Raw genomic sequence first — 16230 nt, 5'->3', positions numbered from 1 at the left:
CAACTATAAGGGCCTTGGATATAACTACCCAAATGAATTTTAACCAGGATTCCATCATCCAACAGGGGGAGAACATTCATTTTATACAAGATGAAAGAGGTGGCAACTGGTCCTCTTAAAATAGTTGATAACAAAACCAGTTTACCTTGTCTATGTATTTGGGATAGAGAAGACTAAAACAAAAGTTGTTTGTACTTACACTTCACCTGCTTGAAAATATATTCTTCCAAAAGACTTAGATTAAGCGATGTATAGTTATGCTTTGACGTCAGGCCACACAACTGAGAGAGCTCTGTACGGTCATCATCATCTGCTGAGTCATCACCCAATTGCGTTTCTTGTTTGGAGAGCTCAGCTGCCTCTTTCTCAAAATCTCCTGTTTGAATTCATAATTACAATTGTTACATGGTTGGGTGAGGGTTCAATGCAATGTGTCTGCCCATTCAGATGACAAGATTTTGAAGTTGAAGCATTTTGTTTATACACTATACAACACTATACAACATTGTGTTTAAATAAATCTGAAATGAGAGCCTAAGTAATCCTCAGTAATGCTACATGCTGTGGAGAAGACAATCAGAACTTAATTGGGCTGGATACATATGGTGTGTAAACCACGTTTGGTGTTAAAGAGAATTTTAAATCACTATGTGGATCCTTGTCCTCCAAAGGACTTCTGAACATGGTCATGATGAGCTTTCTTAGAAAGAACAGAATCCTCAGTGTGGAAGCAGGCCATTTGGTTCAGAGACCACACAAACCCTCCAAAGAGCATCCCACACAGACCCCCTTCGCTATCATTGTACCCTGCATTTCCATGACTAATCCATCTAGTCTGCACACCCCTGGACAATTTAGCATGGCCAATCCACCTAACCTGCACATCTTTGGACTGTGGGAGTAAACCAGAACACCTGGAAGAAATCTATGCAGACATGGGGAGAACATGCGAATTCCACACAGACAGTTGCCCAAGGGTGGAATGAAACCCAGATCCTTGACACTCAAGGCAGCAGTGCTAAGCACTGAGCCACCATGCTGCCCCTAACAGTTAAAAGGATGCTCTCCAAACATTACAATTTTAACTATCAAAATGACAATTCTTGACAGGAGAATTGTACTTCAAACAGTACTGCTTTGTTCAAAACAATGCAACAACTACCACTATTTGATCAGTCAATATAGCAGAAATGCATACCATTATCAAAAATTTGCAAAGCCAAACTTGCAATATTTTTGTCTCCATTCTAACTAACAGAAAGGGGAAGATAGATTTAGTCAACCAGCTATCACTGTTCTGGTCCGATATATGTGTGGATCAATATCGATGCAAGCACAATACGAAGTAAAAATACTGTAGTATCTGTACAACTATATATGCATGTTACTAATGGTGGTTAAATTATGCTCTGGAAATCTACACCAATTTATTTATGTTTTGCTATTGCCAAACAAGTGTATTACAGCCAGTGTTAAAATATTAGGGGGTTAGATAGGGTCGACAGTATGAACCTTTTCCCGCGTATATTATGCTCTGGAAATCTACACCAATTTATTTATGTTTTGCTATTGCCAAACAAGTGTATTACAGCCAGTGTTAAAATATCTACAAAATGAGGTCTCAAACTCTCCAAATCTTTTGTGCAATTGCTTTTCATATCTCCTACTAGCCTTATACTACCATAATCTAGCATGATCCCCAAGCTCCTTATTTTCCCTTGGAAATCGAAAGTTTCAATTGCACACAGATCGCCACAGTGGTGTGGCCTACTAACAGCACCGAAGTAATATTTTGTATCAGAAAGGTTCCGTAAAGCTGCAGGAACATGTCAGAAAATGTTAATAATGAAGCACTATTACAATAACAGTCTGGCTTATTTTCAAGACTTCGTGTGCATCCTATAGCAAGAATGGAAAACACCCAAGATTTGAGCGTTCTAATAATTACACTCGATGGCCTCGTAATCCATGACACAGCATAATGAAGGTCCAAGATCCATCATTTTGACACCACACAGGAGAAATTCCCTCTCTTTTCAGATGGAGTGGTAGTGGAGGGCTGCTTTTCGGATTGGAGGTCTATCGTCAGCAGTGTTCCCCAGGGATCGGTTCTGGGTCCTGTTATTTGTCATTCATATAAAAGATTTGGATGAGGATATCGACGGCATGGTTAGTAAGTTTGTGGGCGATATCAAAATCGATGACATAGTAGACAATGAAGATGATTTTCCGAGATTACAAAGGGATCTTGATTATCGTGCTGTGGCAGCACGGTGGCTCAGTGATTAGCACTGCTGCCTCACAGCACCAGCGACCCAGGTTCGATTCCAGCCTTAGGCGACTGGCTATGTGGAGTTTGCACATTCTCCCAGTGTCTGCGTGGGTTTCCTCCAGGGGCTCTGGTTTCCTCCCACGGTCCAAAGATGTGCAAGTCAGGAGAAACCCAAAGTGTTAGGTGCATTAGTCAGAGGGAAATGGGTCTGGGTGGATTACTCTTCGAAGGGTCGATGTGGACTTGTTGGGCCGAAGGGCCTGTTTCCACACTCTGGGAAATCTAATCTAATCTAAATGGGTCAATGGACTAAAAGAATGACAAATGAAGATCAATCTGGATAAATGCAAGGTTTTAGATTTTGGTACAGCAAACGAGGGTAGAGCTGATACAATTAATGGCAGGGCCTTGTGTAGTGTTGTAGAACAGAGAGGGACCTGGGAGTTCAAGTACATAATTCTTTGAAGTTTGCATCACATTTGGACAGGGTGGTTAAAAGTCAGAAACAAAAACTGAAGTTGCTGGAAAAGCTCAGCAGGTCTGGCAGCATCTGTGTAAAGAAGTCAAAGTTAACATTTCGGGTCCCAGCGACACTTCCGCAAAACAGTAGAGGAAAGGTCACCAGACCAGAAACATTAACTTGGCTATTTCTTCATACATGCTGCCACACCTGCTGAGCTTTTCCAACTACTTCAGTTTTTGTTCCTGGTTTACAGCATTTGCAGTTCTTTCAGTTTTTATTTAGTTGAAAAGGCATTTGACACACTGGTCTTCATTGCTCAAACCTTTGAGTATAGAAATTGGGAAGCCACGCGGAGGGTGTACAGAACATTGGTGAGGTCTCTGTTGGAATATTGTGTTCAGTTAGAGTCATCTAATTATAAGGAGGATATTATTAACCTGGAGAGATTCAGAAGAGATTTACCAGAATGTTGCCAGGTAGGGAAGGTTTGAGTAATAAAGAAAGGCTAGAAAGGCTGGGACTTCTTTCACTGGAACATAGGAGATTGAGTTTATAAAATAATGAGAGGTATAGATAGAGTTAATGGTAGTTGTCTTTTCCCTATGATGGGGGATTTAAAGACTAGGGGGCACATTTTTAAGGTGAGGGGAGAGAGATTTTAAAAAGATAGGAGGAGCAAATATATTACACAGAGGGTGGTTTCTGTGTGCAATGAACTTCCTGAGGAAGTGGTAGATGGGGGTACAATTACAACGTTTAAATGACATTTGAATAATTACACGAATAGTAAGGTTTGGAGGGATATGGGACAGGAGCTGGCAGATGGAACTAGCTTAGTTTGGGATTATGTTCAGCATGAACTGGTTGCAATGAAGGGTCTGTTTTTGTGCTGTATAACTCTGGCTCTATAAAGACTGATGCAAAATATCTGTTTAACATCTCTGCCATTTCCTTGTTCCCATTAAAAAATAAATCTGACGAGACAGTTAGAGACCTGGGTTTACTTTGAGCACTAGCTTCCTTTTTATATATTTACAGAAGCTCTTTTGTCAGATAATTATATTACTAGGTAGCTTATTTCCTCAGCCATCATTAACTTTTTAGTCTTTCTTTGCTAGATTCTACATTTATCCTAGTCTTCAAAGCTATCACTGAGTTTTGCCTTTTTATATGCTTTTTCTTTCAACTTAATACTGTCCTTAACTTCCTTGGTTAGTCATGGTTGGTTTATCCTTCTCTTAGAATCTTTCCTCCTTACTGGAATATATTTTTGCTGAGAGTTATGAATTACCTCCTTAAAATGTCTGCCACTGCTTGCTTACTGTCATTTCTGCTAATCTATCCACCCAGTTCACTTTAGCTAACTCTCATTTCATAGTAATTCCCTTTAAATTAAACAGTTGTTTTTGGGGTCTATACATTTCAGAAAAGTATTTTGTGTAATTGCCGAGTCCAACCTTTCTGATGCTATTATTTGGTTTTGCTAAAATATTTTCTCTAAGCTCAAGGCTGATAAACAGAAAACTTTACCTGTCAAATTTTGCAGATGTTGTCTTCCAAAAAGATGTTCCTTTTTATTATGTAAAGAGCTAAAGTACTGATTACATGTTTTGCAATAGAGGCCATTGTCGTCTTCATCCTGCTCAACAAAAAGACCCAATTATTTTCTCCTGAATATACCACCAGCTTACAGGGTTGATGAATTTATTTTTTATATCATTAGTGTTTTAAAAAGGAGAATTTCAAATCTAGAAGAGAAATGGAAGCAACATACAAATTGCTGATATTTTTAATCAACATTTAAAAGAGGTCATATTAAGTGAAAATAGTTGTTCTATGCTTAGGGAATGTAAAAAATTCTCTTCTCATAATAAATGTTAATATCATTTTGTAAAAGTTGCTAAAATATCACAACACAGGTTTCCATGTTAGAGTGCAAGCAAATAAGATTTCTTTTAATAATAATTGAGAACACGATCAACACAATTATTAATGCTCCCTGCTATCATCCACAGTGTGCACAACTAAAAAGCAAGTCAATTAAGTCCAACTAATCTGTGATGTTCCAGGTACACGATAAGGCCATTTCAGCCCCTCAAGCCTACTCTACCATTCAATAGGTCGTAGCCAATTGAGATTGCTCCTATGCTTCCTCCTCTAAAGACTACACAAACATTTCCTCCCTTTTCTGAACTACGCTTATCAGATTGCCCTAATTTATTATAAATAATATTTCCTTGTCAACTGGTCATAATCCACAGCACAGACGAATGTTTTGGTATCATGCATTCAAATCCCACCAAGGCAGATGACGAGTCTAATGGCAAACCTGCAACTATTTTTAAATATCTGAAAACCCATCCAGTACACTAATGTCACATTCAGAAGAAAATCTGCCATACTTACCTGGTCTCGCTTATGTGACTCCATACCCACAATAACGTGACTGAATGCCTTCTGAAATGACACAGTAAGCTACTCAGTTTGATCAAACTGCTTTGGAGTCTAGAGCATTGAATTAATCCATTGGGGCACCTTACATCAATCCAAGTAACGGCAAACAGAGTCCTATTAACAACTGCAAAGTCTTTCTTGCCAACATTAGTGAACTTGGATCAAATTTGGAACAGCGGTCACACAGACTGATCAAGCAACAGTCGGATATTGTCTGCAACATACGATTCAACGAATATAGCTTAATGTGTAATTTCAGGGGGTATTCAGTCACATTGCTGTGGGTTTGGAGTCACATAAGCGAGATCAATTGTAGCAGATTTCCTTCTGAATGTAGTATGCCCTGTATAACTAGAGGAGGGACCCAGAGACGACAGTCAATAGCATACAGTTGAGGTGGAGGTGACCAAGGAGTTCTCAAGATCAACTTCGGACACAATGAAATTTCGTGGCATTAGGTCAAACATAGGCAAGGAAACCTCCTACGTTATCAGTTACCCGTACTTGCTGCCCTCTGCCCGCCCGACAAGCTGATGACACAATACTCCTCCAGGCTGGAAATTACAGAGCAAATAGTGAGTGCGGCAAGGGAACAGAATGCACTGTCGGTGGGGACTTCAACGTTCATCACCAAAAGTGGATTAGCAACATCACTGTCAGTTGTTCAACTAACCGGATGTTGGCCTAAAAGGACACAGCTGCTGGACTGGATCTGCACCAGTGGTGAGGGAACAAGCCAGACAAATCTTGCCTTTTCCTCACCAATCACATGTACTAACATCATGACAGTATTGGTAGAAGTGACTAATGCACAGCCCTTGTGGATTTGAAATTCCACTTTCCAATACAGGATAGCCTCCATAGTGTTGTCTGGCACTAATAGTACTAAATGAGACAGACTTCAAACTGAGCATCCATGATATGCTGTGGGTCACCTGCATCAGAACTGTATTCAAGAACAAACCATAACCTTATGGCTGGGCATACTCCCGACACAATCAGTACCATCATGCCAGGAGATCAACCCTAGTATAATGAAGCGTGCAGTTATGCACACTAGGAACAGTACCAGATATACTTAAAAATGAGGTACCAAATTGGTGAAACCACAACAGAGAAATACTTGCATGCCAAATGGCAAAAGCACCATGGCATTAGACAAAGCCAAGTAATCCCACAAACACCAATTCAGATCAAAGCTCTGCATGTCTGCCACTTTCCATCGTGAATGGTGCTAGACAGTTGAACTACTAACAGAAAGTGAAGGCCCCACAAATGTCCCTATCACCAAGAATAGGGGAGCTCAGCGTATCTGTGCAAAAGACAAGGTCAAAACATTCGCATCCATCTTCAGCCAGAAATGCGGAGTAAATTACCTTTCTCAGCCTCCTCTGGAGGTCTCCAGCATCAGCTGAGTCTGCAGTTTACTTTACTCCACTGAAATCAAGAAACATCAGAAGGAATTGGATACTGTAAAGGGCGTGGACCATGACAGCATTCTATCGATACTACTGAAGACTTGTGCTACAAAACTAACTGTGCACTGAGTCAAGCTGTTCAAGTACAGCTAATTGAGATTCCTCCTATGTTCCTCATCTAACTACTAGCACAACCATTTACTCCTGTTTCCAACCTACACTCCATACAGATTCCCATAAATGTTTCCCTATCAACTGGTAATAATCCACAGGCCGCAGGTGAATGTTTTGGCATCATGCATTTAAATACTGCCGTGGCACACAGCTAGTCTAGTGGCAACCCTGCAAACATTTTCAAATGCCTAAAAAGCATTTACCCAATGTGGAAAACTGCCCAGGGACATATGCTATCCACAAAAACAGGATAAGTCCATCTCAGTCAATTCCTACCACATCAGTCTATTTTAAAATGCAGCAACATGATGGAAGAGGTCGGCAGCAGTACTGTCAAGCAACATTTGCATAGGAATAACATGCTCAGTGACACTCAATTTGGGCTCTGCCAGGGCCACTCAGCTCCTGACCTCATTACAGCCTTGGTCAAACATGGACAGAAGAACTGAACTCCAGAGGTGAATGACTGCCAATGACATTAAGGACCCAAACAAAGCTGAAGTCAATGGGTATCAGGTGAAAACACTGCTGGCCAGTATCATATCTATCATGAAGGAAGATGGCTATGGTTGCTGAAGACCAATCATCTCAGTCCCAAGGTATCACTACCCAAGATTGCCTCAGTACAATATCCTGGTCCCAAGTGATCTTCAGCTACTTCAATGAACTTCTCTCTATCGTAAAGGTGAAAAATAGTGGATGTTTGCTTGTGTGGAAAACATTCAGCACCATTCATGGCTCCTCAGATACTGAAGCACCCTGTATCCATATGTAGCAAGACCCTGACAATATTTAGGCTTGGGCTTATAGGTAGCAAGTAGCATCCGTGCAACACAAGTACCAAACAATGACCATCTCCATCAAGAGAATCTAACCATCGCTCCTTGGCATTCAATAGCACAGCTATTTTGGAATCTCCAATATCCTCAGAAGTTGCAACGGAGCAGAAACTGAACTGAACCAACCATATAAATGCTGTGACTTCATAAGTCAGTCAAAGGCTAGAAATTCTGCAGTGAGTAACCCACCTCCCGTCTCCCCAGTACCTTTCCACCATCACAGAATAAGCCAGGATTGTTACAAAATATTCTCCATTTACCCAAATGGGTTAGTTCCAATAATACTTAAGAACACCATCCAGGACAAAACAGTCTCTCTTACTGGCCCCCCAACTACTACCTTCAACAATCACACCTTGAACATCAGTGGCAGCTATGGAAATGATCTGCAAAATGCAAAGCAGTTACTCACCAAAGCTGCTTACCGGGACATTTATGATCCAGACAGACAAGGACAACAGATGAGTGGCAACATGACCACCTGCACATTCCCCTCCAAGAAATGCACCTGGATTGTATTACTTTTCCTTTATTGTCGTTGGACCAAAATCCTTGAACTCCCTTCCCAACAGCACTGCAAGTGTCCCTACGCCCTAAACACTGCAGCAGCTCAAGAAGGCAGTTCACTATCACAAGGCACATTAACAATGGACAATAAATACTGGCCTTGTCAGAAACACCCACATTCCATTAACTAAAACAAAACAGTCATGATAATGAGCCTCAGTTTCACCACTCGAGTAAAGAAATTTCTTATGGATTCCCTGTTAGATATTTCAATGACTATTTTATATTCATGGCCTTTCACTCTGCTCTTCCCCAGAAGTATAACAGTTTGCTCGCTGAGCTGGGAGGTTCATTTTCAGACATTTCGTCACCATAACATCAGACTCCTGTGAAGCACTGGTATGTGACCTGCTTTCTATTTGTGTTCAGGGTTCCTTGCGTTGGTGATGTCATTTCCTGTAGTGATATCATTTCATGTTCTTTCTCACAGATGGTGGTAAACGGGGTCCAAGTACATTTGTTTGTTGAGAGTTCTGGTTGAAATGTCAAGCTTCTAGGAATTCTCATGCGTGTGTTTGGCTTATCCTAGGATGGATGTGTTGTCCCAGTCAAAGTGGTGTCCTTCCTCATCTGTACGTAAGAATATTAGTGAGAGTAAGTCATGTCGTCTTGTGGCTACTTGATGTTCATCTCTTCTGGTGTCTAGTTTTCAGAATGTTTGTCCAATGTGGTGTTTATTACAGTTCTTGCAAGTTATTTTGTAAATGACAACAGTTTTGCTTGTTGTCTGTATTGGGTCTTTTAAGTTCATTAGTGTGTTTTAGTGTGTTGGTGGGTTTGCGGCCTACCACAATTCTAAGAGGCCTGAGTAGTCTAGCATTCATTTCCAAGAGGTCTTTGATGTAGGGGAGAGTAGCTAGGGTTTCTGGATTTTGTCTGCTTGCTTGGGTTTGTTGCTGAGAAATTGGCAGACTGTGTTCATTAGTTACCCATTCTTTTTGATTGCGCTGTCTAGGTGATTTTCCTCTGCTCTTTGTAGTTCCTCTGTGCTGCAGTGTGGGGTGGCTCATTGAAATAATGTTCTAATGCGGCTTTGTTTATGAGTGTTGGGATGATTGCTTCTGTAGTTCAGTATTTGGTCTGTATGTGTTGTTTTCCTGTAGACACTGGTTTAAAGTTCCCCACTGACTGTTCGCTCTACCGTGACATCTAGGAATAGCAGTTTGTTGTTGTTTTCCTCCTCTTTAGTGAATTTTATGCCAGTAAGGCATACTGTTGATGATCTTGAAGATTTCCTCTAATTTGTTTCGTTTAGTGATGACAAAGATGTCATCCATACAGCAGACCCAAAGTTTAGATTGGATGGTTGGCAGAGCGGTTTGTTCACATCTCTGCATTACTGCCTCAGCTAAGAACCCTGATGTCGGAGATCCCATGGGTGTTCCATTGGTTTGTCTGTAGGTTTGTTATTGAAAGTGAAGTAGGTGGTCAGGCATAGGTCCCCTAACTTGACAATGTTGTCCTTGCTGATGTTGGTGGTGGTTGGTGTATGTGTCTTTGATTCTTCTAATAACGTAGTCAGCGTTTCCTTGGCTAGTCAGCGTTTCCTTGATGTTGATGGATGTGAACAGAGTTGTTACGTCAAAGGAGACAATTATTTCATCCTCTTCTAGCTTGGCGTCTTTGATGGTGTTCAGGAATTCTTGGGTGGAGTAAATGGAGTAGTGTGAGGCTTCTACTAAGTGTTTTAGTCTTTGGTGTAGCTCCTTAGCTAATCTGTACACTGGTGTTCCAGGTAGCGATTCTATAGTTCTGAGGGCGGCTCTTGGTTTGTGAATTTTGGGTAATCCATAGAAGGATGGTGTGTTGGGTCCATCTGGTTTCATTTTTTGGAAGTCTGTCTTATTTAATTCTCCAGATTTCATCCATCCTAGGAAGAGGCAAACAGAGACATGCACGAGAAATCCTAGAAGCATGGCAATCCAACGAGAACTCTATCAACAAAAAAATCAACTTGGACCCCATTTACCACCATCTGCGAGAAAGAACAGGAAGTGACATCACCATTGGAAATGACAATCAATCAATCGAAGGAAACCTAAAGATACATTTTGAAAGCAGGTCACTAACACCAATGCTTCAACAGAAGCTCATTGATGATGTTACCTAGTATGGTGATGAAACATCTGAAAATGAACATTCCAGTTCAGAGAGCAAACTTACATCCAGAACTTCAACTTGAGTTACAAATCTTCTCAAAACTCGCTTATGTAACAGGGTGTCCACGACTTATATAATTTTGCAGGGGTCCACTGGGCCCTCTTCACGTTCTCTTTTCAAGGAGAAAGAGAAGCAGTCAGTGCACCCATTTCTGAAAAATATACTCTCAACTGGTGGACTGTGGTTATTCTAGTCATCTACAGGATCAAAACTAAATGCTTGAAAATAAAGCATTTTAAAAATAGTGTGTGAATCAGAATAAATCCCTCCATTCCTAAAGCTTTTGATCTGAGCCAGGTTTCTACATGGTGGAATTATTTCAAAGGAGCTGTTGTTTTACTTTTATATGTCATTAATAGGCTCGAGTTGTGAAATCTGTAACGGCCAGAAAGCAGCTCAAATCACATACCATTCTTTATCAGATATATGAATAGTGAAGCGTCAAAGAAATTGGTTAGGGGAAAGAAGAGATATTTAATTTTTTAAAATTAAGTCAAAATTTGCAAGTGTGTGAAACATTTTAAAACTCAAGTAATATTTGATTTACAGGAACATTTTACAATATCTCTAGAAGCATTTTTTTCTATTCAATCATGGATGTGGGTGTCACTAGCTAGGCCAGCATCTATTGCCCATCCCTAATTGCCCAGAGGGCAGTTAAGAGTCAACCATATTGCTGTGGGTCTGCAGTCACATGTAGGCCAGACAGGTAAAGTCAGCAGATTTCCTTCCCTAAAGGACATTAGTGAACCAGATGGGTTTCTTCCTGACAATCGGCAATGGTTTCACAGTTATCATTAAACTTTTACTTCCATATTATTATTACGTGCAAATTCCACCATCTGCAAGGCTTCACCCCCAGGTCCTCAGAACATTACCTAGGTTTCTGGATTAACAGTCTAGCAATAAGTTCACTGGGCCATCGTCTACCTTTTATTATTGCATCTAAAGCACAAGTAAATGACAGCTGGAGGTGTTTGCAAACTCAGGATTGCATATCTTCTAAGTGTGGAAGTCTCTCACATTAATGAAGGAATTTAGGATACAATTAACAATGAGTCATTTTTATTTGAAATGAACGTAAACAGGATAATTATCTATCGATGCTATGTATCAAACTTAGCTTGGAATCAGAAGCTCTGGATTCAAACCCCACCTCAGAAACCTGAGCTCATAATCCAGGCTGACACTTCAGTACAATACTGAGGGCATGTTGCCTGTTGAGGTGCTGGTTTTTTCTGATGAAATATTAAACCACGGCACCAGTTAATCATTCAGAGAGAAATAAAAAGATCCCACACACAAGAAAAAGGATAGCAGTTCACGCAGTGTTCGGGTTAAAATAAATTCTTTAACCAACACTCTAAAAAATATTACCTGGATATTACTTTTAATGCTGCATGTGGGACTTCATTACCTATAAATTGGTTTAATTACCCTCCAATACAACTACAACATTTCAAAGTGCATTCAATTGCTGTCACAGTACCTTGAATATGAGTAGTGCTATACTAATAATTTAGATTATTTTACCAAATAAACAATTTTCACTGCCTTTCCCTTGCTTAAAATAAATTACTATTTGTTACGTGCGATGTTTAATGAAATAAAAAAAGTTTACTTACACCAATTTCTGACAATCCAACCATTTCACTTTCAAATTCAGTATCCAGAGACTCCACACCTAAGTGGAACAAATGATGGCATTCACTGTAACTTTAAATCTGAACAGTTTTATGCCTCACCAGCAGTTTGATGCCTGGCAATAGATGTCCTCTTTGGCAAATAAACACTGCAATCTCTAATACTGATGAATTGAATATTAGTTCAAGATTATGGGGTTTATATGCTTTGCTCGACATCAAGTTGTTGCTTCTTCTCAATCTCGAGCTAACTTCAAAATGAAACATCCCCATGATCACCAAAATGTCAGAAATATCCAAAATTATAAAAATCTTATCAGGTTTAAATATGGCAAAAGATGGTATAGAATGCTATTAAGTAATAAAGTTACAATTACAACATAGTAACATCTGCACACACAAGTACAAATGTTCAACAATTTTCAAAGGTATTGTGCTTCTGAAGGCTTAAACTGATTTACACCTTCCAATTTTTCCTGACCAAAAACTGAGTAATCTTTCAATGGCCTGAGACCATCTTTACCAGCAATAATATTGATCTGCCTTAAAACAACATAGTTGCATCTTAATAGTTCAATATATTCAACATTATAAACATTCTGTTATAGGTTGTAAAACAGTGTCTACAGACTTAACATGAGCAATGTCATAGGACTGCTGGCATTATATATCAGTAGTGTGTAGTTTCTCAATTATTCAGCTGATTAAATCTGGAAACGTACATATAATTTTTTAAGTGATTAGCTCCAACCCTCTGAGCCAAATCTTGAAGATCTATGACCCCTCAAGAGGGACCTCTTGGTTCGAGATCGGTCAAAAGAATCAACAAATGCAGTCTGTTCAAAAAGAGTCATTAGTTTATTGAATTAAAGGTACCTTGACGCAATTCTATCCAGCAACACAGATTGAAGCTTCTGTGTTCCGTGGTGAAGTTGTGCAATTACATTTGAAAATTACACATTTTTTTTTAAGAAATAGTACAGCCTTAATTACAAGAAAGACCAATCACATAATAAGGTGACATGATTTACAGCAAGTTAACCCAATGATATTCCCTGGGAAAGGGTTCTTCATTACAAGAAAAGTCCAAATCAACTGTAATATGGTGACATGATTGAAGACAGGCTAATCCAATGGTATTCTTTGGAAAAGATATCTCATTTACGTAAATTGTCATGCCATGTATCAGTTCAAAGTTAGTTCAAATGGTCAATTAATGTGTCAGTATTCATTTTATGAAAACTCTATTGTCCTCTTATCTTTGAATTTCAGCTTAATTCTGCAAATCAGCAGTACAGGTTCACAGGCCATTTTATAGTATTCTTTTAAATTGAGAAATTATTTTGTGGTAAATAAAAATCTACATATACTTGTTGTCTAAATTCAAATTTTAGATCCTCAATCTCACATCCACCATGGTGTTCTAGCAAGTGAGTTGAAATGCTGCAGATGGAATTAACTACATGGATGCATCTTTTCTATTAAGTAAATGAATGTAGCACTAAAGTAAGGCCCTAAAAACAGGTATTGTTCAAACAATTATCAGTATAATACTCAAAACCCTCTCATCATCCTCTATAACACACATACAAACCAATGGAGTAAGTTTACAACTTTTCACTTTAACAACGCTCCCAATGCAACATTCCTTCAACACTTCCCTGGAATGGAACCCATAAACATCTAACAGGCAAAGCACGATTGCTGGCAACTAAGCCTACAAACAGCAGCAAATACATGAATGCTCGAGTACTGACCCATATCAGCACGTATCAAATTTGCTCTTCTTTCCATGAATTTTCATGCAAAAATTGAGAACTAAAAAGTTGTCTGACACAAGTAAAATTTGCATAATTATGAAACATAGATGTGTTATCATGGACATGTGGATGAAGATACTGTGGTACATTGCCTCCCCCAGAGTTAATCAATCTCAGTATTATACTGGATTTCATCACCACAAATCATGTACAATGCTGCAAACAGTAGAGTTCTTTCTTCAGTTTTTTGGAATGGTGTCCATCCAAAATTTGCCTTTTTTTAAAATTTCAGATGCTGATTGATTTGTTGATGAACAGAATTTTTAACAATTGCATTTTGCTTTTTATCTCCAATATGGATCTATATAATTGGCAAAATATTTTGTTTGAGAATAAAATTGATTGTTCCTTTCATAACAAAATTGATATTTTCCTATAAGTCAGTTATAAAAAAATGCAAAATTAAAGTAACAAAATAAAAAGGCAAATGAGCTAGACTCTTACCACATAGGTTTTTTACTTTGTTCATTGCTCTTCTTTTCAGGAAAGCTTGATATGCCTCTGAATTTTGGTATGCTTTCAGCTCCTCAATATAGCGTTGCTTGTCTTTTTCTGCTTCATCAATATACTTCTGTACGTATAAAGGAAGGAATGCTTAGTGGAATCCAAATCTATGATGTGTCACCAGTTTCCATGAGAAATATTATTGCCATGGACTGACATCAAATCATACCAAATGCATACTTCCAACATGTAGATGACAGTATTATAGTATTGCTGAGAATACATTTTGTCTAAGCTTTTGTCTTGCACTCTGATGGTACTAGATTTGTTGTGCGCTGTTTCACTTGCGGAGAGGCTTGTTGCCACAATGAGACTGGAATGTCTGCTTCTGAACAGTGTTTTTTTTTTAAACATTACACAAAAGAGCACGAGTGAGGAGTCAGGCTCACAGACCTCGGGTTTGTATTTTACTTTCAGTTGGAGTGTCGAGTTGACTGTTGAAGCTGATATAGATAGCTATCTCTGTGCTGCAGTAAAAAGCTAGAGTTCTCTCTGCTGCTGCCAGATTGTTTCTTTCAGTGTTCCTTTCTCCTGGACTAGGAAGGAGATAACACATTAGGAATTTGTAAATTTGCGTTTGCTAAGGGTTTATGGGATGCTGCAATATTATAATATTTGACGATTTGTACTGAATATATTATTTCATTAAGTATTTCAATAGAGTTAAAATAATGCTAATTCTTTTTAGTTTGTATTCTTCCAACAGTTAACATAAAGTGTGCTTTGCCTGAAGCCTAGAGGTGGACCAATCAAATCATATCTGAAACACAGCACCATCCAAGTGCCTTGAAATAAAATAAAAAGTTAGAGCCTAAGCTATCTCCTTAACATATTTTGGGGAGGTTTAGTTTGGTCCATAACATCGGGACAATTTGCAAGAATACCAATATGATTGGAAACCAACACTTACAGCTGTATGAAAGGAGCAAGTGGACTGTGATTGGTAGTTGTTACCATGGAGAATATATCAGTTAGTGATCATCAACAATTAACTATCAAGCTCGTTTAAAATGTTAAAATCAGGCAAGTTGACTGATTGGTTAAGACTTTGACTTGAGAACTGAACCAGCAAATAGCTACCATTATTTTGTTGAGCTGAAAAAGACATTTTGCGCACGTCTTTTCAGTGTACAACAGGGGCCTGCATATTTGGCTGTTTGCAACATACTAACCATACTTAACCAACCTCCTCTTAAACAACAGTACTCAACATTAGATGGGATTCTATGATTGGACTTGTGCTGGATAATCTAGTATGAGACGAATTACACTAACGAGACATTTATGATCAGTCAGGTGTGCAGTGCAACTCACCTGCGTGTACCAGAAGCTATACACTGCCACATGCAAGGTCACTGCCAAAATAGAGCATATCAATGTTGCCCTGTGGTTTGCTACAGTAGATAACTGCTCACTGTACAACTCACCAACTTATGAACAAACCTAAGGCCACCACTAGCAGCTCTGAAAAGATCTTAATCTACCTCACATAACCCTGGCAGGATAAAGTGAGCGACAGTTGAAGTTATTTTTTCCATGCTGCTTCTTTGCAGCAGCAACACAAGTGATATTCACCATAACAGATACTACCATTAAGCCAACAAAACATTCTGTCCAGCACATAAATGAGTAATGTGGTACATGAACTTTAATATTGATGGGATGCCAAGTAATATGCACCAACAACTGGTGGATCATATTAAATAGGTCACTTTGCCCATTTGCAACAAATGTGTGTAGGCTGTACCCAACCAGCCCTTGATTGTAAAAATTTCTTTTTTTTAAATTCGATTGCCTCGAATAGCCAGGCTTAATACCCTGCCTTAACTTGAGCCAGGATGAGTAACTCACAATCAGGCCACAATCAAAGATTGGGGACAATATTTCATCGTCACTAACACTCAACACTGGAGCCC

The 16230-nt window shown here is 39.1% G+C and overlaps 1 protein-coding gene across 1 annotated transcript in view; it reads right to left on the bottom strand.

Annotated features, from left to right (window-relative positions):
- LOC122539413 overlaps window positions 1-16230 on the bottom strand; it is a 64303-nt gene that overhangs the window by 17467 nt on the left and 30606 nt on the right. Inside the window, exons 6-9 of the mRNA XM_043674228.1 lie at window positions 14255-14381; window positions 11973-12031; window positions 4266-4374; window positions 200-376 (exon numbers count right to left, since the gene is read on the bottom strand). Coding sequence (XP_043530163.1) covers window positions 200-376; window positions 4266-4374; window positions 11973-12031; window positions 14255-14381 — 472 coding nt within the window. The remainder of the gene's footprint in view (window positions 1-199; window positions 377-4265; window positions 4375-11972; window positions 12032-14254; window positions 14382-16230) is intronic.

The sequence above is a fragment of the Chiloscyllium plagiosum genome, chromosome 32, assembly GCF_004010195.1.
Source record: "Chiloscyllium plagiosum isolate BGI_BamShark_2017 chromosome 32, ASM401019v2, whole genome shotgun sequence".
NCBI lineage: Eukaryota > Metazoa > Chordata > Chondrichthyes > Orectolobiformes > Hemiscylliidae > Chiloscyllium > Chiloscyllium plagiosum.
This window is presented reverse-complemented; position numbering and strand designations above follow the sequence as displayed.